The sequence below is a fragment of the Motacilla alba genome, chromosome 7 (genome assembly GCF_015832195.1).
Source record: "Motacilla alba alba isolate MOTALB_02 chromosome 7, Motacilla_alba_V1.0_pri, whole genome shotgun sequence".
Taxonomy (NCBI): Eukaryota; Metazoa; Chordata; class Aves; order Passeriformes; family Motacillidae; genus Motacilla; species Motacilla alba.
Genome location: NC_052022.1, coordinates 30,934,915 through 30,961,485, shown reverse-complemented (window position 1 = coordinate 30,961,485; position 26,571 = coordinate 30,934,915). Strand labels below are relative to the sequence as shown.

The window sequence follows — 26,571 nt, the reverse complement described above, 5'->3', positions numbered from 1 at the left end:
TTTCTGTGGAACTCTATGTATAACAGCCTAGCATCCATTATGGTGCTTCTGCGATTCTAAGAGATTCCTGTGTGTTGAAGATATTTACTTGGGCTGAGTCTGCTGGATTCAGAACTGTTGAGAAATGTGTCTAGATCATGAAATGCTGCCCAAAGTTGCAAGCTATTGGCCTAACATAAATATTGCAGATTTTTGTCACTATAACTATTGTTTTCAGTAACATCCCAGGAACAATGGAATGAGAAATCATAACAGGTGTCAAAACAGCAATAAATGTAAAACTGAATACACTTGACAAATTCAAATATGTATTTAATTATCAACCATAATTAATTTCCAATAGAAGGAGGAGGAGAAGAAAGTTTTGCAGAATGCCTTGCCTGTCTACCAATGCTGGTTAGCATTGCTTTCACAAACAGTTTCTCAGTCTTCTCAGTGTTTGTCTGAATACCTCCAGCAAGAAGTATTATCAACCACATTTTAGTTTCTCTCATTAGTTATTTCTAATTCATTTATCTTAATTTTCACTTTCCTATATTCACAATTTGGTGCACTCATTTCCTCTGTACTATTGCTCAGATCCCTTGGCTGGTGGAAGTAAAAGAACCCTTGTGGTGGTTCTAGATTAGGGCAGTTTGGCTTTGCTACATGCTAAGATCTGCTGTGAAAGGTGCATCTTTTCCCAGGTTTCTCACATTCAACTTGTCCCAATTTTTGGCAGAATTTGCAGTGCCACTTGCTGCTATCCCCTGTGACTAGGAGACAGGAAGTGTGGGCACTGCTTTCCATGGTCAAGGAATCAAAGACAAGTCACCATTTATATCATGTGAATCTGGTCCAACATTCCACTTTGAGCTAGAGCAAATATAAAACTTACCCTGCTTATTCCATCTGGTCCTGGGTGAGTGGGATGCCCTGGAGGACCAGGGTCACCAGGCTGACCAGGGATACCAGGTTCCCCATCAATTCCTTGAGGACCACGAGGACCCTATAAAGAAAATCAGGAATGCCAGCAGTGTGCAAAGGTATTCACTGAAATCATTGTAACTGGCAAACATCTGCCTCTTTGGGATAAATCTGCATTTCTACAGAAAGATCTTCAAACCAACAACATCCCTAAAGCTCTGTTCTCACCTTCAGATCAGAAGCACTGACTGAAATTTATCATTAATCCAACACTTTAGTAAACTGCAGTAATTTCTATCACAGGCTTTTTTAGAAACTCAGGCTTCCTATCATTCCATATTAGAGTATACTATTCCTGAAAAACTCTTTGGCTTTGCCCACTGTATAGAATGAAGTTAATTCACTTCTAATATGAGTTACAGCTCAGGTAAGTGCAAATATACACAGAGGCTTAGGAAACTCCAGAGTAATGCTGGATTTTTAAAGCCTACTTGACATCATTGATGGTTTAGCCAGTTCATAGTACTGTTGAATTCTCAACACAGTTATAATGCCAGAAATGCAGGGAAAGCTACCTGGTGTTGAAGTCACCTCTAGCTAGTATTTACAGAATAGGTTAGAGCTCATCCTGTGGTTCTCATTTTATTGTGTCTCCCACTTTTAATTCCTAAACTGCAATCAACTCATATAAGAACTAAAATTAAATACGGAGGCAGGTAATAAAACATTATTTGAACAAAATGAGTAGTAATGGGACCAATACAGACATGCTTCAATCATAAATACAGACTTTAAAGTGCTTGTTACTACTTTTCTTCATTAGAATAACATGCTTGACCAAGGCAAGGAAAAGTTTTAGACTATGTAATGAGCTCTTCCATTTTAAGGATCTTTAAACATAAAATTTTAGAAGCCTGGCTCACTGAGTCATATTTTCAAACACAATTAACAATCAGACAGATTGCTGGGATTTCCATGAGGTGAGGGCTGTGTCTGCAACACATTTCAGTGGAATTTCTGTCTGAAGTGGTATGGTTTGAACCAGTATGCTTCACAGAAGGAGCAGTGAATAGATGATATTCTGAACAAATGAGAAGGTCTGTTCATGTTGCATGGGAGAGAAGGCTTCAGCACAAAACTTCATTCTTAAATATATCAGTTATAAACCCAAGTACACACTGCCAGACCTAGAAGTGCTTACTGTCCCAAGGAGGAAAAGAATGAGATACCTTATTTGTTGTTCTCAAAACAAAAAGAAAACAAAGCTAAGCATTAGAGAAAAAATACCCCACAAAAACCACAGCTGGCTATAAAGAATTCAGCAAGTCTATGTCTTTGCTCATTTTCAGTACCCATACAAGACACCTTAACAAAGTCTAACAGAGAAGAAGGCCTTTTAAAAATTCTTTTTAGAAAAGGACCTACTTTGTAATCACCAAAACTCAAGCTGCTACAAGAGCAAAAATGATACTGCATACCACAATACCAAAAAGTCATCAAAATGCCTGTTTGTATTTGTAGGTAGCTAGTGGTACATAACCAATCTGGTGGATTTTTAATAAAATATTGATTGTAATTTTATTCATTTTACAGCATTTATACGTTTATATGTATAGAAAAAAATATGCCCTTTCGTTTTCTTTCACCAGTTCAAGACCGGTAAGGTTAAAAAAAAAAAAAAAAAAAAAAAAAAAAAAAAAGGGGGAAAAGGAAAAACATTCTCACAAATGCCACGAGGTGTCACCCTTTAAACACAATTTTCCCATTCTGGCCCTCTGCTGCTGCTGGTCGGGAAACAATTAAAGGGTTTTGCTTATAATAAAATAAAAGGAAAAAGCAGCTCACGGTAGGACACTCCCAAATTTCTATTTACTTAAACTGCTACTGCAAGTAAAATTGAGTGTAAATCCACATGGAAAGAAAAACATATGAATGGTTCTGAGGATGTCCAAGTTTATTTTCTGTCCTCAAAAGACCATTTGTTAACAACTAAAATGTCATCATGCTCCAAAACTCCCCCTCCCTAGATACATTCTGAAAATGCAGCCATAATATTCCCTAGCTGTCTCTCACTGTTACACTAACAGAGAATCTGGTGTAAAAAGTATGCTAATATTCCTGAATTCATTTTACATCCAAGGGTCCTGCTTTTGTAAAAGGTGGAGATCCACAGCAAGGTTGAGTTCTTTCTGCTTACTAGTCAGCAGGAGCCTGACTTTAAAGAACAACAAAAAACAATCTGAAGAAATAAATAAACAGCTTGGAATTGTGCTTAGTGCATTAGCGACGTCCTCAGTCAGTAATGTATTTAACCAGATTAATTTTACAAAGGCAGTCTGTACAAGGTTATCTGCTCCATGAGGGGTTTTTGGGGTTTTTTTCATAATATAAACTTCAGGTGTGAGCTGGCATTCCTTTTCCACAAGTGAAAATAAACCCCCTGCACTAGCAGTCACTGCGTCTCTGAGAGCAGTGCTCTTGGTCTCAGACCCACACCCTGGCATACACACAGCTCATCAGAACCTCAGATAGAATGTTTGCAAAGAAGCTGACGGCTTCTCAATGCCTTGTTATTCCTTGAAAGCAGAATAATAACCTGTGTCAAAAGCACTCAAAGCCATTTACAGCCTTTTGGGATTTTAGTTGCTTGTGGCCACCACTCTGTAGAGACACAAGGGATGCATGGCAGGGAATCAGAATTTATTTAGCCTCTCATTGGCAATACTGCACATTAGGAAAGCACTTCAGACACAACCTCACTCAGAAAACACAAGTCAAGATTTCTCTGTGCACCCCAAGATTGCACAAGGACTCCCAGAGTTTTATTAAGCATTTTGATACTCATTCTTCTGACAAATGTCTCCTGGAGATCTAAAGAGCAGCAGTGGCTTGGCAAGCATCTCAAAGAGGCTACACACTTCCTGCACAGCTTTAACGTCATTACCATCTCCAGACAACAGGCACACACTGGAAACAGGGCAAGGGAGTCTGGTTTAGGCCTATGCCTAGCCTCAGCATTGGCTTGCTCTCTCCTGAGGGGTAGGAAAATATCCACATTGAAATTACAATGATTTGACTCTCAAATCTGCTTTTAGCAGCTTCTGCTCTTCAACCTAGCTTTTTGAAAAGGAACATGTCATCTGGGGTATTTTCAAGCACTCCTTTTTGGCCTTTCTGTGGTTCTCCACATGCAGACACCAAAATTCCCTTATGAAGTCTTTATTTCCACTGAGCAATCCTGGTTACATTATTCACCAGAATACCAACAAATGTAGTCACATATTAACTCCTGCTAACTTCTGAGCTTTGTCTTTTCTGCAGTGCTCTGAGCCACACAGCTCACACTGCTTCTGCTGCACAGCAGTCACCAGCAAACAGCCACCGAGTTCTAATCAAGGGAATGTGATATTCTAGTTCTGTCTGAGAATGTTTGTTGAGAAAGTATGGCTTTGGTGGAATTACTGCTAAACCTCTGTCCATTTCTCAAAATATTCAATCTACCCCGGCAATGATGAAGTACAAATCTTTTGCTCTTTGTTACCTGATTCCTGGAAAATACGAGGACAGTTTTGGAAACTCTAGAAGACATAGAGACAGTTTAAAGCCATTTAATCTTTTGAGGTTGCTTCAGGTACTTTATTTCTGAGCTATTCAATAACTTACAGGTCTTCCCTTTGGTCCTCGTTCTCCTCGTGGACCTTGTGAGCCTGGAGGTCCCTAAAAGAAATACCAGAAATATTAAGTCTCTTTTAAACTACCTAATGAATAAAAAAGCTCTGCAAATATAAAAGCCAATGCTTATTTGAAAATTAATTTGTGGGTTTTTTCCTATATCATCATGAAGACAACGTCTATAATAACCAAGTATTCAATATTTCTTCTCAAATGGACATTGTCTGAAGGGAGTAGAACCATGATGCAGAGATCTACAAAGTCTTCATCTCTCATGTGCTCCACAGGTTAATCCAGCAAAGGTTTACTGAATGCTGGGTTTGAGACACCCTCCCTGCAAGTCCAGGACTGCTCTGTGCTAAGCCACAGCACAGAGCATCCTGCAGCTCCTCCTGCTCCTGCATGGTCCATGCTGGAGAGGCATTCCCCAGCATCCACCCAGCACTAAGGGCCTCAGATGTCCATGTGCTACAATCCATTCCCTCCAGGCATGGGCTGACCTGACACTGGGAAAAACATCCCATCATCTTCTCGTCTCCTCAGAGCCAGTGGCTCTGCAAATAGCACCCACTGAGGTGTGGAAGAATCCTCCTTTACATCCCCCTCCCAACGCAAACCAGGCATGGCAGGAAGTGGCAGATGCCTCATCAGAGAAGCAGAAGATAAAAAAGTACTCACGGCTGGTCCTGGGCGGCCTCGTATGCCTGAAACCTAAAGCAGGGACATAAATTAAAGTCAGCACACGTCATGGCTGCATCTGTCCTGGCTGCCCTACAGAAAATCAGTTATTGAAAAGCAAATAGAAAAGCAGGACATTAAAGTACCAAGCAAGTTAAAAGGCTTTTTAGGGAAAGGGGGAAAAAAGTAGTAAATATTTCCACCGGTTATCTTTTTCTAGTTTGGAGTCTTTTTATTAGCAATGTGAGCAAAATCTTAGAAGTATCACTGCTCCTCTAAAAAAGATTAAATAAATAAGTGAATTACAACTGTTTAGGTTCAAATTACTAATTATTTAAGTCTGTCTTCACACTAGAAAGGAATAAATGGGTAATGAAATTATATTTCACCCCTTTCTAGATACTAACTTACCATTACACTTCTACAAAAATCTAACCATAAAAAATAAAGAATATGGCAGAAGAATTAACAAATAACAGGAATTTTTAATGTTATATATGTGAAACAGCATACTTAATGCCACTTCTTTTGTTCCTAGGATGTACAGTTTTGTTGTATTTACTTCATTACTGCAATTCTGCTTTAAAGCACTAATATGTGCACTTCTAGGATGTGCTGATGGATGAAGAAAATATTGACTTACAGGTGGCACTATTCCAGGTTCTCCTTTTTGTCCCTGTAGGAAAAAGACACCAAAATATCAGATACCAAAAAAGAAGTGCAAGTACAATTACCAGTACCAGCTTCAGCAACACCATCCCTGTGACTGTAATAAAAGTAAGGCTTCCTTAAAAATACAACAAGACTAAATTAAAGTACCTGTGACAAATAATACTTTTTTTTTTTAATGACTATGGACACTGATTAAATGAAGGCCATAAATCAGCATTATCCTCTGGCTGCATAACACACTGTCTGAAAGAAGAATTAAACTAAAAAAATATGAAACTTTTCTGTTAGAACTGCTAGAAAGTGCTAGAAAATACATTGGAGCTCTGTTGTTGGATGATTTGATTCATGTGACATACAGAGCCTAGAGCAGCATTTAGATTCCATTCCTTCAAGGTACTAAATTAAAACAGGTATCATCAAATCCATGGATATAGAAATCCATCTGCAGCCTAGGGACAGGTTATGATACAATGGTATTGCATAGCTTTAGAGTGAAGGACAACTGCAACTGGCAATTGACTTTTCTTTGAGCTGAATGTGTTGACAATGATTACATCAAATAATTGGGTTTAGACCTAGTGGTGGTAACTGTTTTTTTAAGGAAAGAAAAAGGACTTTGCAAAGATAAAAAATGTCCTGCCTTGCTTATCAAGTAATAAATAATAAGGTGGGTACAGTGCATTTATTTCCATAAACTACCTCTGCATAGAGAGTATTCAGTTTTGGTGAGTGCATGTACTTGATCACCTAAAAGTTATTTAAATTATTTCTTGCTGTTTCTTACTATCTTAGAAGCCTATTTATGGGAATGCCTTTTCATTTCTTCTGTAAGAGCAGGTCTCCCTTTGTTTAATAGCACACAATGAGAGAAGCTGCCCACAGAACCGTGGCTCTGGGCAAGGACACAGGACTCCAATGCCACCTCCTGCCCACTGGGCAGCTCAGCCTCAGCACAAAAACCAGCTGCAAGCTTTAACAGTTCAGCATGTACTGACAGAATGGTCCCTTCCCTCAGCCTGTGGCACTGCTAGAGGTGACACAACCAAACTACTCCAACTGGAATTCCTTTGATGTAGACAGCAGGGATTTTCAGCCAGGGGATTCTCTATATTAAGATCAGGGTTTCTGCCTGCATCCCAATCTTTTTTGCATGTGGACTGCAATCTCCCTTGCCACCGAGGAAGGCCAAGGGAAAGAACTACATGTTTTTAACAGAGATTATGTATATCTTTTATGATACATTTCAAGGAGATGCAGGGGAGTATTTTAATGGTAGTAATACATTACAAAAAAAGTAAAGGAAATCTTACCTTTCTTCCTCTACCTATGAGAAAGGACAAAAGAAGAAAAGAGAAGAAATTAGTGATTTTACTCTGAGAGACAGAATACAGTAAGAGTTGAGGGAAGGTGTTGCAGCTAGAGCCATCCCTGATCCTGGGGGCAGAGGGGATGGTGCTTTACCTACAGGGGGCTGGGAGAGTTCCCAGGGACACAAATACTCCCTGTTTCAGGTGTGAGGAATCACAACACTAAGCAAAAATGTCCTCTAATTCTCAGCCTTTTTCCTTATTGCACAGAGTAACAAAAAAAACTTTGGGAAAGCAGAGTATCTTGTGGGGATTGTCAAATGCTGGCCTAATGATGGACAGGAAGTCAAGGGAAGCTTTATTAATGACTCCAACAATAATTCTTGATGGATCCACAACATATTAACATATTACATGGTATTTTTCAGAAGACAAACTTCACAGAGGGATTTTTGGCCTTTTTTTTTTTTTTTTTAGAAAGCACCTGCGCTACCATGGACATGCAGTCAGAGTCATATAGCCACACTCATGCCCACAAAAATCCTTCAAAAGAATATTTTATAAATGCCTCGAATAACAATAAGAAATTTAAGGAATTGGCTGGGTGTACCCTGCTGATATTGGCCCAATGCCTCCCAAAGCAGAGCAGGATGCACCATCTATTTATTAATGCTCACCACATCTTGCTCCACTGCTCAATTACACAAGTCCCTGCTTTTGTCTTTATCTCTACTTTGTTCAATATTAAGCTGATCAACAGCAATTATATGTCCTGAAGAAATGAATTATTATGCACTGAATGTAGCTCTAATAATTCAATACACAGTATTATGTAGCTTTAATTGCAAAGTGAAAAACCTTCTTTCAGGAAAATTGAGGGGGGATTCCTTTATCCAAGTTTCTCCAGGAGGAAAAGACTTAATCTTTAAGGTATATAATAGAAAATATGCAAATAGGGAGTCAATAATACTTCATGCTTTTTTTATATCTCACAAGAGGATGTTTTCACCTTGGGGAAACATTTTACATTGACTCAGTTTACATTTATTAGAGGGTCCCTGAACTGAGCATTTGAAAGAATGCACTTATTCTATACAGTTATGTATTCAATATATATATATATATCTTAATATGTTTATTATATATACTTATCTTTCAGTATCAGCTGAACCACAAAAAGAAGCCAGAATTCAACCTCCTCAAAATATCAAGACAGACTTCACATCAAACTTTTAGCTGTAAATCCATTTGGGCTTATATGAGACTCATAGTCCAAAGCAAATGGTTTTGAGTTGGCTATGGGGCAGCCCAACAGAGATGATAACTGCCAAGTGACTACTATTTTCAGACTTAAATTTTCACCATAAAAATAGCATTAGAAACTTCAGTATCACAAGGTTCCTAGTTCTTTGAGCTGTCTCTCCTCTCAAACTAGAAAGGGCTCTTACCTATGGTGGGGTCAAAGTCCCGTGGTGTATGGGGACACACAGGACAGCACTCTCCTGGCGGCACCTGGGGGTTCTCACACTCCAGCAGATCCTGACACTGGATTTCATCGCAAAGAATAGCTCCATTGTCACAGACACAGATTTGGCATGGTGAGGGCTTCCAAATGTCCCTGTTCAGGTACATCTGTCCATTCTGAGTGCAGGCTATTTCTTCACCATCTTCTCCTGGGACAGAGGAGAGAATATACAACACGTTTTCCAACCAGGAAATCGAAGGACTGGACAAGGAAGGAGCACATCTGGAGATGAGAAGCAGCATTACATACACAGAGAAAACAACACACCAGCATAGCTAAAGCTGATGTGAAGGACTTTTAAGAGATGTGTCTGTCTTCTTTTACCAGCATGTTTCTTGATCAGAAAGAAATAAAATAGAGTCCCCAGTTTCCCCACACTATCAAAGGAACTTCGCCTCATGAGTCTTTGGATGTCATTCTGCTCAGTAGGGTGTCACCTCCGCCCTGAGGAGGTCCTGCCAATTCTCTGCTCTGTGTAAGTGCTGAGCACAGCACATTGCAGAGGTCTGACTGGGGACAAGAACCTGTGACTTCTGTCTGCAACAGCACAGGCTGCCTGCTCTCTGCTGGCTTACACAGCCAGATGGGACAGGGCTCAACAGACACAGCAGCAGCTGGGGAAAAGAAAAAAGACCATCCCATTTATTGGGTGACATTTGTTTACTGGTGTGGGGGAATACCAGCATGGAGAATCAAATCTTCCAAACAGGACATCCAGCCTCTGTCTAGAGGCAACAGCAGCACCCACTGCAGTGGTTCTTGCAGCAGGGTCTCCAGCTGAGTAACAAGAGGCTCTTCATATGATTTATGTCCAGTTTTTATAATCCAGCTGGTCGTGGCCCCACATGATTAACCTAGCACACACACAGTACTGCCAGGGATATATCTTAACTACATACAAAATACCCCTTAGATATTTTAACCATATATGAAAGACCATAACCATAACCATAAATGAAAGGCCATCCTTTGTCACTATTTTTATACAAGACCAGTATGGACTGACTATATGCATACATCCTGTCTATTTACTTATTCACACAATCACACTCACATTTGTACTGTTTTACCATATATAAGTCTTTGCCTTTGTTTTATTCCTACTTTGTAGCCAAACACACTGGATACGTTTGGATTTTTTTAAATCATAAGGTGACTATATCTCAGTATCTTCTCCTAAAACTAAAATATGTCTGAGAAAGAGTTCAAAAAACAAGTAAAGTAGAAAGTTTTGCTTGTGTATCCAACATTTCACAGAATGGCCTAGCAGCAAGAAAGGACTTTTTCATTTCGTCCTAATGAATATTTCATCCCCTAAGGAGCAAGCAGCTGCAAAACCAAAGAACCATCTCCAGGCTGTCCACAGACCATGTGTCACAACTTGCAAACCAAGAATCCCAGTGCCAAGACAGTGTATGAGTCACACATGGCAGAGCTGTCACTCACAGTCCAAATATTATTCTCCTGACCCCTGAGATGCTGCAGAGAGACTGATCTTACGTGGGTGGGAGCTCCATCTGACCGCAGAAATCCTCCTATCCAAAATATCTTTGAAATTGGACAATCCAGTTAAAACCACCACTGTAAGTTCCCAAACATGTCTAATTTCTGACTGATACAAGACTAGGAGTAGAGTAAATTACATACACAGGACACATCTGCCTAATCAAAGATCATAACCAATGTTTGTTTAAGCAAACCTGTTACTAGTGTAAAAATTAACAGCTCTAAGCACAAAGACAATTTCACTGTTCTGTACATTTCTGTCCTAATTTAAACCAGATGTAAACAGAAAATTACAAAGTAATAAATATGAGCAGATTTGGAATTTCAGCTTCGTGCCTCATCTCAAGCCCAGTTACTCCATCAAAGTCAAAGCTTGAAGAAAGGGAGCAGATGTGTCATTAACTGTTGCCTGCCATCACTAACAGCTTTTTAACACAAACTCAAATTGAAATTTTCACCAGGTCAGCTCCTCTTCAATTGCTTTATCACACCAACAGACTAAATGACTCGAAGAGGTGCTGCAGAAGCTCGGGAGGAAATGTTTTCAGTGTGAAGTAAAGACATCAACCAAGTGTGCTGCACAGTCCATTTATGACACTGTGAGAATCATTTTCCAAACTGCAGATCGTATTTTGGAAACCACTCTTCTCATTTCTCCCTTGTGAGCATGACATAATGCACTGTCTGACATATTTAGCCTTTTCCCCCCAGATGTCTGGCATATGGTCTATGTCTTCTTTAACGTATCACCCACAGAACTCGTTGTGCTGTTCAAAAGAGCAACAGTTTGCATAAATGAAATTTCTAAGTTATTGAGCCCAAAGTCAGCATTCTGTCATAACTTCAAATAAACCACATAGCAACTGCTTTGGCAAATCAGAGCTGAGCCAGATGGTGACTAGCTTCTGCCTGGGTCCTGCTCAGCGGCTGAGAAAGAGGCAGACAAAGGCAGGGGGAAAAGCACATACCAACTTTTGAAAGCTACTAAGAAGTCTGCTTCCCTATCAGATTGTAGATATGATGGCAATTAAAAAAAAAAAAAAAAGCCAAAACCAAAAGAAAAAACCTACCACCTCATAATATTGTCAGAAAACACAAGGATACATGTTTTGATTATATCTGGTGCTCCTAGGGGTTGTTTTCTGCTGTGACTGCATTACATTGAAAGAGTAACCTGGAAAGGGCAGCTGTTTCAAAGCCAGCTCATTTCACAAGAGCATTTTGACATTCTATTCCCAGGCCTGAGTTGCAGGCATGTTACCCAGCTACACCCAGAGCAGCAAAGGCAGCAAAGGAAATCATTCTACCATTTCCTCTCTGGCTTGGAAATTTGCAGGTTTGTTTTAATCACAGAGACCAAGTTACAAACTCTTTATATATCACATGTTCTTTCTACCTCTACAGCTGTAACATTAGGTGCTGAGTGGCTTGAGAAGCAGCTTTGGAAATTTTTAATGAGGCAAAAGGATCTGCTAGGCCATTAACCAATTCCTCTCTTACCAACAAAAAAGTACAACTCCAGTTGGTATTAGACCTGACTTAAGAACTGACAGGATTCAAACCCACCGAGTCTCAAAACAGTCTGCAAATATGAAAAGCAAAGTAGGAGAGATACCCAATGATACATTTAAGGAATCATTTATCCATGAGATTACACAACAACCAACTTTCAGAAGGAGGATATCAATGCAAAGCACAGTAGGTAAATTACAATTTTTTTCTGCTACGTGTGTTAGAGTATGGATTAGCTTTAAAGACCTAATTTATCAGCAGTCAGACTGTCAGTTACAGCTCATTTACCAGATCCTCAGACACAGAAACTAGCATCAGCAGCTAGGAAGTAAAATCACACCAGGCACTGACATACCCGGTTTGGTGTCACCACTGAAGCTGCACTAATTACTGCGAGGGGAGGAAGGGGACAGGGGACCCAACATGCCGTCCCAGCCACTAGATGGCTGTCAATGTCCATCAGTCATCATGAGCAAGTGTCAAAGGTCGTGCACAGACCAGGTGTGTAAAACCTCCTCTGCTTTGGTCTGCTTGTGCTGAGCTTGTTTTCATTTCAAGTACATCTCTCTCAAGGTTAAGTCTCGAGCCAACAGCAGGACAAGTGTTTTAAAAGACAGCATATTAAATCATTCCAATTTTTCACTACATCATTTTGAAAGCAATACCCGAAAATTTACTGCTGCTTCATTGGTTGTTTAAAGTTACTTCACATTATTGTGCCCATATTGCTTTCTCTGATTCCTGGTTCCCATCTTGTACATGGAAAAAGGATGGGACAAGTAAGGCCTGGACATGGAACCAAGCAGAACAAATTGAAAGAAAGAAAGAAAGACAGGAAGACAGACAGAAAGAAAGAGGGAAAATGACACCACTAAAATGTGCACCACAAAAAGTAGAAGCAGTGAACCATCACCACCTCAGCTGAGGTGACAGCAGGTATATGAAGGACAGGAACACATCTTTCCATGACCTACTTAAAGAAAATAAATGGCCCAAGCAAAACTTGCATATATGAGTGTTTTCTGCAGACATGAACAGCTTTGAGTCATAGTGAAATGACAAAGAAAAGAAAAGGATTTGGCATCAAAGCAGCTCCATTTCATCACATTTTTACTGGTCCTACCAAATGTGCTAATTAAAGGAATCTAGAGGCTGACAGACCTACAGTGGTAGAGAACACAGGCTAACAAAGGTAAAAAAGATGATGACTGGTACTGAAAGCAGTCTGCCAGTTTTAGGCTTTCTTCTGCCAGGAGGGGCTTCTTGATGCATAGTGTAACCAAAGTCCAATTCTTTTGCATTGTTTAACATAAAAAGACTGGAACAGAAGGGGTACAGTTATTTAATGAAAAAGGGTTAGAAACAAAACTGCTTGCACAGGGGTCTTCTCATCCTCTTTTTGTCATACTCATGCTCATTTGAAAAGCATAGGGAAATATAAGATTACACAGATACAGTGGTTTTAAAGTTTAAAAAGCTAGAAAATGAAAAGCTGAGTTTTGAGATATGGAATTACAAAAGTTAATCCTGCTGACTCACAAAGCAGAGGTGCAGAAGTAAATCAACATGAAAGATGATACGTGCTAGCAACCATTCTGCAGATGTACTGCTGTGCATATGTACAGACTGCCAGGACAGGGACAAGAGGAGCTTGGGCTTAACAATGTTTGACTGTCAGTCTGCTGCAACAATAATGTAGGGCATGATCCAGATCCCATTAAATCAATGGGAAAAACCATTTACTCAAATAAGAATCATACTTCTCTTTTTTTTTCTGAGTAGTAATCAAGTATTATCTTTTATAATACTAGTATATATAATTTATAATACTAATATATATAATTACTGTGGCTTGCAAATTATAATATAAACACCAATTATTCTGAAAATCAGATAGTTTTCAGGAGTGCTGACAAATGCAAAATCTATTTTGCATTTGTTGCACAGAAACAATTCTTGTTAATAATGATTAACAGAGAGAATTCATAAACGCACTTTACAATTACATACATGACGATGAACCTGGAATACTTCACTAATAAAACACTGAATTGATGCACAATTTTGCCAATTTTGTGCACATAAGCATTTAGGAAGAGAAGGGAGTTCCAAGTTACTGCCCACCGCCCTTGTAAAAAAGTGGGTAAGAGCAAAGCCATTGCATTATACTTATAGGAATGTACACAGGCACAAAGTTTAAAACACAAACCTGTAGGAAACCAGATTTCCTCAGAACCTTTTCTTAAGAAAAGAGGTGGGGGAGGGTTAATCCATCCTCCAAAGTTCCTGCTTAAAAAAAATCCTAGGGAATAATTTGCAAAGTTGACAATTAATAAGCCTTTTTAACAGCATTCCACAGAATAAAAGGTGTTGAATGCTTAAAGTTCAAGTGAGTTTCAATGTGATTGAGGAGGTCAACTCTCAAGACAAGGAGCTGCAAGACTTCAGAAGTAGAAAGGTTCCAGGGTATTCTCCTAAATAATTTTAAAATATCTATTTTCAGCTAGAAAATTACAGGCTCCACTGTTTTTTCTGCAGAGACCACAAACACCATAAAGTATGAATAAACACTGCGAAGCATCAAGGTGCAAGTCAGATTCCAAGAGACTTAATTAATTGCTGAAATTGCTGTGACCATCAATGAAGCCTTCCTAAAGCCATACACTGCATCTGGTCAGTTGCTTCTGCCTGGGAGGGAGTTCACCCTCGGAGAGTCACCAAATAAGAAACCCCAGCCTCCAAGCTCTAAACAGCACAGCAGAACAATATTCCCTGACTTGGGAGAAGAAATAATGCCGCAGATAAAAGGCTGTCTTAGTGTGACCTGGCAGCTGGGGTTTGTTTCTTCCAGCAAATTGTGCCTAGATAAATAAATTAATAAATAAATCTGTTTTCCACTCAGCATTGTGATTTCAATTTTGACTGAATGGGGGAAACAGAATATGAAAAACTATGCTTAGAATACAGTTTAAAACCTCCAAATTAATTGTAAATCAGTATCTGAAGTACGCAACTCCTTCTACACTTACTTGGATGGAATCAGTGTTACCCTACAATTTCTGCCTACTTCTCCTTTTTCTCGCAGGTTCATGAATTTATGTCTCCATCAGGGCAAAGAGGAGTTTTGCTTGCCTTTTTATAGATAAGTTTCGTTTCCAACACAGAACAATCAAGAACAATGTTTTTATTACAAGATCCAACACATGCTGAATACAAAAGCAGAAAATACTGGGAACCTTTCCAGTGAAAGGGCTTTCTCTCACCAATCCCACAGCACTATCACATGTTTATTATACCATTCAATTCCCTAAAAGCAAATCATGGTGTTGCATCTGCATCTTAACCTCACTGGTCCTAAGCTGCTGAACAAGACTCAACCCTTGTTGAGTCAACAGTCCAGACAAGGCAGGAAACTGTACAGAAGCAACGTTGCTCAAAGTTTAATCAGACTGGTGCTTTCCTTTTGGTTATCCCAGTCTTGAATGTGTCAGTTTCAAAAGCACTCAGTTAAACTAACTCTAATATTAGAGTTACCCAAGAACAAGGTTGGATATAAACATGTTTAACTTCGTTTTTCTCTGGTTTTACTTCAGTTCACAAGTAGGCTGGCTGGACACATTGCTGGGTGCCTGCAGGAGAACAGGGTGAAGGAGGGAGCTGAAGTGCCTGATATGCCAGCAGTACTTATACAAATACTCTTGGATGATCACATTCAAGCCTCCAGCATACAGTGGGAAATAAAATTACTTCCAAATGTCCAAGGCTGCACAGAGACTGTCACGGGGAGGCATTGAGGGCATGTCTGAGAAAACCCTTCAGCAGATTTCAGCAGTTGGAGCAGATTAGTCAAAAGCCGAAGTTGGTAACAGGGTCCCTGGTCTCTGCTGGAGCCCACACGGCCACAAACGCTCTGCTTGGACTTTGTCATGCAAGGTAGTTAAAGTCAGCTCAGCTATTGCTGACTCAGTGCAGAAAAAGCCTAAACAAAGTGCTTATCATGGGCAATTATTATGTTTATTATCTCAAAAGAGGCTTGAGGCAACAGAGATCATTCCGTTTTATAAGCAAAATGTTGGAGCACATTCTTGACTAAAGGATGACATTTTTAAGAGGAATCACTTCATTTGCATGAAGACAGGCAGGTCCCAGAGAAACATCAGATTCTTTTAGTAGGGAGCTCACAAAGAGAACACACAGCACACACGTTTCAGGCAGTGGAGGCAGGGCCCGGGCTTGGGACTGCTGAAAATGCACAAGTTCAGCAATGCAGGCATTGTCTTTAAAACTAAAACAAAACTAAACCTGCAAATTAGCACATTTCCCAAAATGTAAGAGGTTGAAACCTTCTGAAAGCAAACACACCCCAACAGTGGAAATCCTGCCCAACTTGCTGCTACTGGAAATTTAAGCAAATGTGATCAGGATATAATGAACTGCACATAATATTTCTAAACTTAAGTCTAAAATAGCAAGATTACAGTAAAGATGTAATATTATTCTACGGTCTATTTTGGCTCCCTTTCTGGAATCCATAAATGGTTGATTTTGGTCCTTCCAAAAGCCAGACTTGGACTGCTGTGATTTAGTAAAAATAATGCATTTTGGCTGTGAAGAAAATTCTTTCAGCTACTTCTGTGCCATTATCAGTGAGACACAATTTCTATTCACAGCCTATTTGGAATCCTGTAGTAAATCTAGGGACAATTCACAAGAAGCCTTCCAGTCAGCCAGAACCTATGGCCCAAGGAACAAGCCATGCAGGGTAAGGTTGCACTGTGTCAGCCAGGTTCCAAAATAACCGTCTCTTGGTGTTCCAGCACTGATCCCTGAGCAATGTCACCATGATCTAGCCACCAGCTGGACTCAGAATTGCCAGCAATTACTCTGTGAACTCAATAGTCCCACCAGTTCATCATTCACCCTGTTACCCACCTGTTCAGTACCATACTGAGTACTGAAGTACTTTCCCAATTTTTCTGTGGGTGCTATGGGAGATGGTGTCAGAAGTGTTGCTGAACCAAAAGTAAACAGTGGCTTCACTTGTGCACCAATCATCTCATAGAAGGCAATGAGATTTAACCAATCCAATGGAAAGGGGAAAATGCATTAAATAAATAGCCCCTAACTCTGTCTGCTCTTCTCTGTACCCATCTACTCCAAATCTTACAAGTTCCACTGTTCCAGTTTCACATATGCTCTAACACCCAGAGTCTAACTGGTAAAAGAGCAATGAACTGCAAAATAACTGGTTTGCCTTCCTTGTTTTGCAGGATTTAGCTCTTTTGAAGTCACACAAAATGCATATGCATGTCTTTTCTTATTATATCTAAGAGAAACACTTGCTGCTGCCCAAACACCCTCATTCTTTGAAGCCATACACATCAAAGTTCAATAGCAACCTATCATTACACACTGCCTTTTCCACAAAGCCATTCTACATTGTGGTTTGCAAAATGGACTCCTGTAATCCCCTAAATGCATCCTTGCTGGCTAATATCACCCTCTTTTTAAACTAAAAATAAAGATTTGTAATTAGCAAGAAAACTCAGTTCCATAATTAAAAAATCCTTGCATTCCAACAGGCTCAGCATTTCAAACTGGAGTGAAAACTACCCAGTGTTTGGGTGGAGTAGGAAGGTACTGCTGGAAAGCTGTACTCATAATATGCTGTTTGTACAGCAAAGCCATTCATTTGCTGAAATTCTGGGCCTCTAAGAAGGTAAAAAAGAAGAATGGTAAGCAAAAAATCTGCAAAAAAATTCAGGAACAAAGCCTCTTGTTTCTTTTCTACCACTATTACCTTTACCACAGTTCAGACAGCTCAGTCAGCAACTTCTGATTCCAAGTTGACATGGAACAGACTTTGGCAGCCCTCAGGGCACCACGGCCACTTTCTGCACAGCATCAGGGAGGAAGGGTCTAAAGGAGCAGCCTAGTTTTCAAGTGTAATCCTGAAGATAACCACACACATGTACATGAGAAAGAGACAGGGATTTGGATGTGTCTCATGCCCAAGAGAGAGTTAAACTTATTTATTACTTACAGATATAGAAGCAATAAGCAGTTTCCTCCTTTCAGCGTGTAAAAGGAACAATGTTAGTAAGCAACAAGTGAGTAGATCTCAGCTCATTTCAAGAAAAGCTTGGGATAAAAAAACTCCTTAAGACTGAATATAAAAGCAAGACAATTAGCATTGCTCAGGAATTTTTCTACAATGTGGGTTGTGGGTTTTTTGAGGGTATTTTTTGTTGGGAAGCATTTCATTACTGAAATACCAAGGACAGTCCTTTTATTAGCTACATAACTTGAAAACCTTTTCTTTCATTCTCGGGATGTTTGAAATCACGTATTTCAGTCCAAAAAACCCACTGGGATTTGCTAGAGGGAACCTCACACCAATAAAAGCCTTGTAAAAAAATCTAACTCAAGCTGCGGAAAAATGTTTTCACTGACCTGACCCAATTCCATCTTTTTCATCATTTCTGAGTCATGAGACCTTTTCAAGGTTGCCCCAACTCATCCAGGCTGGCAAGGGAAAACTCAGTATTTTAAGAGCAGCTTCCCCTCTAGCACAGGCTGGTGATTGTGCAATGCAACAAGGATGACTTCAAGTACCCATATTTGCAGACCATCGTACTTTAAATCCCACTGGAAGAAGAACAGAGCTAGGTCAGGTGAAGAATGTCCTCATTCCATTTTCAGAATGCTGCATAACTTCATTACATTTAAGAAAGAATTTTAAGCAAAATCCACTTTCTTTTTTTTTGCCTTGATGTAACAGTTGAAAATGGCAACATTAACTTTGTAAGAAAAATCCCATGAAAGAAGAACTGCAGGTATCTTTGCCACCTGGAGACTCTGTGTTACGGTATGATGCACTGGATAAAATTACATATATTTATTTCCATTTAATTCTTAACTTGTCTTTGGTACTGTCCCAATTCTTGGTCCATTCAAATGTTTAAAAAAAGAAAAAAAAAAAAAAAAGAAAAGAAAAAGGTCAGCAAAGAAGACATACTATCCACCCTGTCATTTAGATGCATAGCAGTGATAAATGGATACATACCAGCCATTACTTAGCTCTGCTGCAGGATTATGGTTTCTGGGACAGAGGAAATGAAAGGCTTTTCTGCAGGCTCTCCTGCTCCTAATCATTGGATATCATTCCATACTTCAGGGAGGAAGCATTATGAATTTTGTCAGGCAAATAATCCATACTAAAAAGTTTGGAATGAATTAAAATTCAACTGGGGATGCCTAGTTTAAAACAAACCAGCCGTCATCACCTCCAGCTACTGTTTGCTTTGAACATAATCTATTTAGTATTTCCCTTACTTCCTCCTTTCAAAACTACTTCATCATTTTTCAGATCTTTTTAATTTTACCCTACTATTGTTTCTTTGATATGAGCCTTTAAAAGCCCAAGGAGGCAGCATCCAAGTTACAATAATATTATTTTCCAAAGCAAAGCACTCCAAATACTGACATCTCGTTGCACCACTTAACTCTCAAAGCAGAGCTAGGACCTGAAATTAGGTTGATGTGAATGCATAAAATACAAAAGAGAAAATAAAGCATTTCTATAAAAGAATGGAAACCTATGTGTGGTTGAGAGAAGCATCCATGTTTAAGGGGTGCTACTTAAGCATTAGGCTCAAGATCACTTCTAGGGAACAAGGCAGGGTATGTGGGCACTCTAGTGTGGCTATGCCCCATTGCTGGTATCAAAATTTGGCCTTCACTGCACTCAGTAACCAGTACAATCCATACAGGGAACCCTGACATAAAGCTGGACTCTAACATGACCAAACATTGGGCTCTGAAGTGGAAATCACCAGCTGGAAGCTGGGAATCCTGCACAACACCTTTGACACAGTTTAACAGTGGAAGTGTCTTAGTTTAGCCATCTCCAAATTTACATGATAGTAATTAAAACAAATATTTAATTTTTCCTTAGAGAAAAGGTTTAAAGAAAGAATTTAGTACAAACCCAGCTAAAAATCAGCTTTTTTTTTACTTAAGGCTTCAGTGCCATTAAAAGATAAACCTTTGGGGACAAAGCCAATGGCATCAAAAGACTTCTTAATATCAGTGGGCTTTAATCCCATGTAGAGCATCACTGTGTTACATTTAGAGACACTGAAATTTCATTATGCACCACATCAACTCCTTATAAACACCTTTCTGCACAGTTTGTTTTTTTCTTCTCTCTAATGCGGGGCATCATTAGAAGTGATTATCTGTGGCACAAGAAATGCATCTCAAATTGCATCGTTCACACAGCATTTAAGACTGCAATACAAACAACAAATAACAACAGCCCAATCACTTGTTTGAACCTTACAGTTCAGGACTTTCACAAAAGACAGAAAGGTCCACTTTAGGGCCCTGTGGGCTCTGTTTGCACAGGCAATTATTGCTGGCTTTGCATTGCTGGCTTTGCATTAAAACAATACATTGTGATTGAAACAGCAGTTTGGTATACAAACATAATGCAGGTCCCTTCACCAAATCTCTGCAATATTTTTTGAATCACTCCCTGGGGAAGCTCAAATAATGTTTTTCTTGGTTCAGATAAACTCCAGCTTACCACAAGCTCATCAGAGTCTTCAAAGGTCTTATTTTTCCTCAAAAGGTACCCTCACTTCCTATCTTTTTCAGGTTCATACATATTTTCATTTTCTGAACCACAAAACCCTTCCATTTCAACTTTTCCATTCAAGCCTCAAATTCTTTCTTTGAAACCTTTTCCCTAAGGAAAAGCCATATATTCACCTTACTTCACCACCTCACACATCTGAGTGTTACACCAAGAAGGCACTTTAACATTACAATTCCCCATTCAAGAGCTGCTCAACAAGACTTTTTAGGTATTGATAATTTTGAAGCAAGAAGTAAACCACAACACCTTAAATAGACAATCATTTGACTGCTTTTTTTGTGAATTTAGAAATATGAATCCAGTTCAGCAAAGCACTGAACATGTTGGAAGACACTCTGGGTAACAGTAAAAACCAATGCTTGTTATCATCAAAGGACAGAAGTGAGACCATTGTCTTGGTTCTTCAAAGCCTGTAAGATATTTATGTTCAAGTCCTTTAAGTGGGGGCTTTATTGTGTGGGTCACTACTTACATTTTATTGTAAAGCAAGAATAGAACATCTCTGCAAATAAATGTGTTTTCTTCAACCTGGTACTGCAATTCAATTAATCAGTCAAGGATGTTAGACTTAAAAGAGCTTTTGAAACAAATCTGATCTTTTTGCTCCTTTAGAACTTTACAATCACCAAGGTTACCACCAGAACTACTCATTTTTCTTGAAGAAAAAGGCTGGAAATATGTTGCATTCACAGCTAATTTGAAGACCTAGCTCTGAGAAATTGTAGCTGCTCCAGTTAACACCAGCTGAAGATTTTGACTTTCACTCCCTTGATCAGGAGCTGTTTTTCACACAGATACCTACCTGTTGGACACTTCCCAAAGGATTAGAAATAGCTGGCACCTATCCATAAAGAGGTTTCTGACTATCTCCAGAATGCAGTGTCCAATTGTGAGATTTATTTACACTAGTGAAGAAATGCAATATTGCCAATGCCCTGCCTCACTAACTCCTTCTCCACTGGTGGTCTGGGCTAACACAGCCTCATGCAGCTACTGCCAACAACCTTTTCTGCAAATCAGGCTAAACATGTCATCACTATATTGTATTATCACTAATCCTACCAGGTTGGAAGGCTTGGAATCGAATTCATTAAAGGGTTGTTATAATCAAACCAATTTTCTCAAATAAAATGCTCTGCAGGGCCTAAGAAGTGACAATTTCAGCCCGCTAAAGATGCACAGCAGTGCTCAAGACCGAGCGCTCTGAGGGAGGAGTGTCCCACAGTGGAGCTGCAACACGTGAGAGAGACACAATTGATCTGCACCAACACTGAGGCAAGATACGAGCGAGGAGCCAGATTGTATCGTACGTGTAGTGACACCGAGCTCTGCATCTCATCCCAGGCAGAGCTGCCTCACCTGTGTGCTGCACCCAGACCTCCCAAACACTCAATGAACAGCCAGTACTCCAAAACAGCTTTTCACCAGCCCTCAGGGACAAGGTAACTTCCGCCTTAAGGAGAGCAGTGATGGAAAAGTAAAGTGCTGACACTCCAAGGAAAATCTCCTTGGGAGAGGCCTTTCTGCCCAGCTCCTTTCAAAACTTCATGTGAGAGTTCAGGCATTCAGCAATGTTGCAACACATACAAGATGAATGTAATAAAACAAATTGATACTCGTAGACCACCCACAAGCAGCAGGCCTCCTGCACTGAGTTGGTATCATAATATGAATTAATTCTTTTCTAGTTCTACTCACCAGGGCCTTATTCAATGTTTAAAGTAAAATCCTTCAAAGCCTGTGCTCTCCTAACCTCTACCTGTTGTCATGAATCTTACTATTACACATGGTAAAACAATGGCCAGAGCTGCATTAAGTGAGAAAAAGAGAAGACCAGACAAAAACATATAAGTAAATTTACAGAATTTGTGTAAAGAGTTAGAGCTGCACTGACATTAATGGATCAACATTCTTGCTGACAGACTCTCCCACTGTTTACCACTGCCCTTCAGCACAGTCACCTGTGCACCAGTTTTTAAACCATAAATTGCAGCAATTTTAAAAGCCTCAGAATAAGACACAAGTCTAAGTGTGGTCCTCTGTGTTGTATCCCTGAAGAACTACCAAAACAGATGAACTGGGAGAATGTAAAAGGAATATGGCTTTTTGCCTCTGACAATGAAATAAACACGCATAAATCAGTATCAAAAGTGAAAACCATCCTTTATAAAGTTCCTCCTTATCCTGTCCATAACTGCACCCCTTTATATTAAAGGGAGCTAAATATTTTTGTAGTGATAAGTTTGACAAGAAAAGATAATAAGCACCTTATTGGAAACAGATGGTTTACACTGCTATGCTATAGATAAAGTTGTATCAGCATTTCCATAAAAGGCCTCCCTGTTTCCAGCAGTTTCCAGCTGGCAGGCAACATTTCCACCTCAACGAGCAAGATAAAATCATAGGAATAACCTGGAAAAACCAGGGGAAGAGTAATCCTTGAGCTAGCATTGGAAAAGAGAGAGGGGAGGTGTTTTGGGGGGCAGCCTGGGAGAGGGTGTGAGGGTATACCAGCAGATTCCTGACAGAAAGGAGTGGCTGCGCGCAGTCGTATCCCACGTGGCTCCCACGGCTGTTCAGGCACTGCTGCAGTGACCTCAGTGACACAGAGCCCCAACCACAGCATCCCTGCCCTGCCCAAGATGCACAGACACTGCGCCATCTACGCCCAGAGGTGCAGATACGATATATATTTTTAGAGACTAGTCCTCAACCAAGGATTTGACCTGTTAGAAACCTCAAATAACACAGATAAGGCAGCTATTTGGGTTATTCCTAAAAAAAAATCCCAGTAAAAACCTCTCTCTAATGGATGAGCCAGCACAGACTTCATTACTGCCGAAACAAAACCCAAGTTAACAAGTCACACTCAGACACATTTTTGGAAAATGTTAGTTCAGCTTTGTCCTTCCCAAAAGCATTGACTGCTTTGCTCTAGAACTGATGATTACCTGGGATAGTTTAATGCATTTTCACTAACTTTTTCTATTGAAAATCAATTCTTTTGAAGAAATATGTAAAAAAATAGCAATGCACCTCTTACAGTGTTCTAGATCCAACCCAGAATTTAATGTTATAGTTTATACCCCCTTAATTTAACAATTACAAAACCGTTTTTTAACTTCAATAAATTAGCATCAGGCTCCTCTTTGTACATTTACAATTCACATTGACTAGCTCTCTGCTCTTCTGCTAGAAACTTTGGAATATCTGAATTTCCTCCTATATTTGGATCACAAACCCTTTCTTGACAAAAGAATATGCTCACTGCTTGACAGGGGAATTTTTGACAGGGTTTATTTGTGGTTGGCGGGCTGTTTTGGTTTTCTTACTGTTGTAGAAGGCACTGAAAATGAATAATAAACACTGTCAACATGACAGATTAAATTTGTATCAGATGCCTTGCAGTTACTCTCATATGTAAACCATGAAAATGTAAAAAGTGCAACAAAGGTTGCACCCACTTAAAGCTAGGTAATAGCTTTATATATATATATAAAATTATATATTATGCAAATTACATACATGGCGTTTTTGATAGAGAAATTCCCCCAAGAGGCAAGTTTCAGAAAATTGAGGACTGTTGCTTTTTGGGCTTGGCTGGGGGTATTTTGAAAAAATTTCGTGAGAATGACCAATTTAGCTGAGTATTGAGCTCTGTGACATTTCAGCAGGGGTGTAGCCTCCTCTGCAATTCTGAATCCATAAATACAAACACAAGAAATTGATATAAATTTTTGTTTGGTTCAGGGTGCGTGGAGAATCTTCCCTGTGGATGTTCTGTAGGACAAACAGGGAGAAGCTTACTTTCAAGATCAGAATCACCCCACTGTGCACACCTGATAAACCTGATATTACATAGAAATCACTCTGATTTGGTTTTAATACAATACTCACCAATTACTAAAAATCTAGTAATTTAAAACCAGAACAGTGTAATTTACTGGTTTTCTGATTTTTTTTTTTCTGCCAGGAGCAAATACCAGAAGTCAGTCTGACTTAGTTCTTGAAATACATTATGCCAAAACACAGACTGCTTTTGGTTCTATGAAGTATATCTTCATTTTTGTACACTATCCAATCATATTTTAAAAGATCATTACTCGACAGAGCTGGATCAAGAAGGTTCTGGGATGCAACATCCCCTTTCAGTGTACTAGAAGAACAATGCAAGCTATATACTCCCAAGTTCCACATGTCTGGCTGCAGCATTTTAACAAAGTTACAAATACATTGTGTTCGAAGCAAACCTCACTCTGAGGCATTCCTTGGATATCAACACTTGAAGAATATAAAAAGCCTTGTTGTTTCAGGGCCCCTTATGCTCTTGATATTAAGCAGAGCAGTGCAGTTGACACTCCATAGAGTCTATAAATCAAATATAACAACTTTTTAAAAAGCACATAGCTCACAGGCTGCTTGTTGTACTTCACAGAATCTTGCCAAAGAATCAGAAAGGTGACTGCTGAGTGAGATACAGTTGTGGCATTAATAAAGGACTAATCATAAATAAGAAGTGTGCATTCTAAGAAATAACCTTGGCTAGCTGCTGAGTGTCTGGCATTGAAACAGGCAAAAAGACTTAGTATTCTTCAGGTTTGAGTACAAAACCCAGAAATACCTGCACTTGTTAGTTTCTATTCAGTCATCAGAAAATACACAGTCTCTAAATATAAAACAAGATACCATTTGATAATAATGGTTGCAAATGATCAAACTCAAATTATTACACCATAAAAATAATTCTTAGACATTGTCATTTATTGATTTTATTATATAACCTGTCAAAGGAATTGAAAGCTTTGGTTTGGTATAGATCACCTCTGTATGCTCTCAGGTACATCTGCAGAAACCACATTCTCCGTAATGACTATACAGCACTTAGTAATTACATTGCAAGATCTAATTCAAACAGTATTTCAATTTATGCTGCTAATCTAATATTTTCTTAACTATTATGTTAGTAGGCCAGTCACTGCTCATTTTTGAAGAAATAATATTAGATCTGCAATTAGAGCTCAGCATACCAATTGCATTCTGAGCATATTAAATTATTTCTCTCAAAAATAATTTAAATTCTGTATAATTTCTTAGTGTGTTTTCTTATTATCCATAACATAATTTACTTGAGACTCATGCCTCATTGCACTTGGTTTAGCAACAGTTCCAGGACTCTTACAACTGGAAAGGAAGTTATTTGTACGAGAGCTGATCTCTGAGGCCTTTACACAGATCCAGGTAAATATCACTGAAGTCCAACCACTAAATCTCACTGTACGAGGCAGTGCAACCTCCCAAGTTATAGTGGAACCCATGATCCCTGGCCACTATTAGAGAATAACGACATTGTAGTCAGCCTTCAAAAAACCCCCAAACAATCATAGAACAAAATTGACAAGTCAATGTGAATATTGATTTAATGTAAAAATTTCAAACTCTAAGTAACAGAAATCACTGCTGAGCTTTAGCACTGAGGCACTAAAGATTCTGTCTTGTTAGGAAATGAGAGTGGGGATACCAGACAAGACCCTTCCGTCTGCATCTCTGAGACCCCAAGACTTCCAGCATGCAAACAGACATTAGATCACACCAGACATACTAGACCACACTGACATTATCTAGAAGCACAGATGGGAACCAATGTCCACAAGAACCTCCCTGAGACCACATTCTCCAGCAAGATAGGTGAGGAGCCACCAAAAAAACTAAAAGGTACTTTTAACAATTCTGGAAGAACTAGGATAATGAGGCACACATTTTTCAATAATGATGTAATCAATAAAAACAAAGAATAATGAGCTCAAGTGTAAAGCGGTGAGAGGGAATGAAGTATGAGATAAAAGGGTCAGATAATGGATGGTCTAACAATTACTTTCACCTCTAAATGCAAGAACCCAGTGAATAATCTTTCAGAAATTTAATAAGGTGCTACAGAAATTTCTGGTTTATTCATAACCATATTTACATTTGGACAACATGATTTATTTTTACTCCAAACTATATAATTTTATAGGATCTTTTATTGGTGCTATGGAATTAGTAGTTTGCTCAAATACTTAGAAATAATTATTCTTTAAATACTGGAGAAAAGTTCTGGGATGAAACCCATGGCTTACAGATGAACATCATAC

At 39.2% G+C, this 26,571-nt stretch overlaps 1 protein-coding gene across 3 annotated transcripts in view; it reads right to left on the bottom strand.

Moving 5' to 3' along the window:
* COL5A2 (collagen type V alpha 2 chain) overlaps positions 1 to 26,571 on the bottom strand; it is a 129,933-nt gene that overhangs the window by 40,612 nt on the left and 62,750 nt on the right. For all 3 annotated transcript variants that reach the window (XM_038142318.1, XM_038142316.1, XM_038142317.1), the window contains 6 exons: positions 8,684 to 8,908; positions 7,239 to 7,252; positions 5,900 to 5,932; positions 5,257 to 5,289; positions 4,570 to 4,623; positions 878 to 988 (listed from right to left, as the gene is read on the bottom strand). In XM_038142318.1, the coding sequence (XP_037998246.1) occupies positions 878 to 988; positions 4,570 to 4,623; positions 5,257 to 5,289; positions 5,900 to 5,932; positions 7,239 to 7,252; positions 8,684 to 8,908 (470 nt within the window). The remainder of the gene's footprint in view (positions 1 to 877; positions 989 to 4,569; positions 4,624 to 5,256; positions 5,290 to 5,899; positions 5,933 to 7,238; positions 7,253 to 8,683; positions 8,909 to 26,571) is intronic.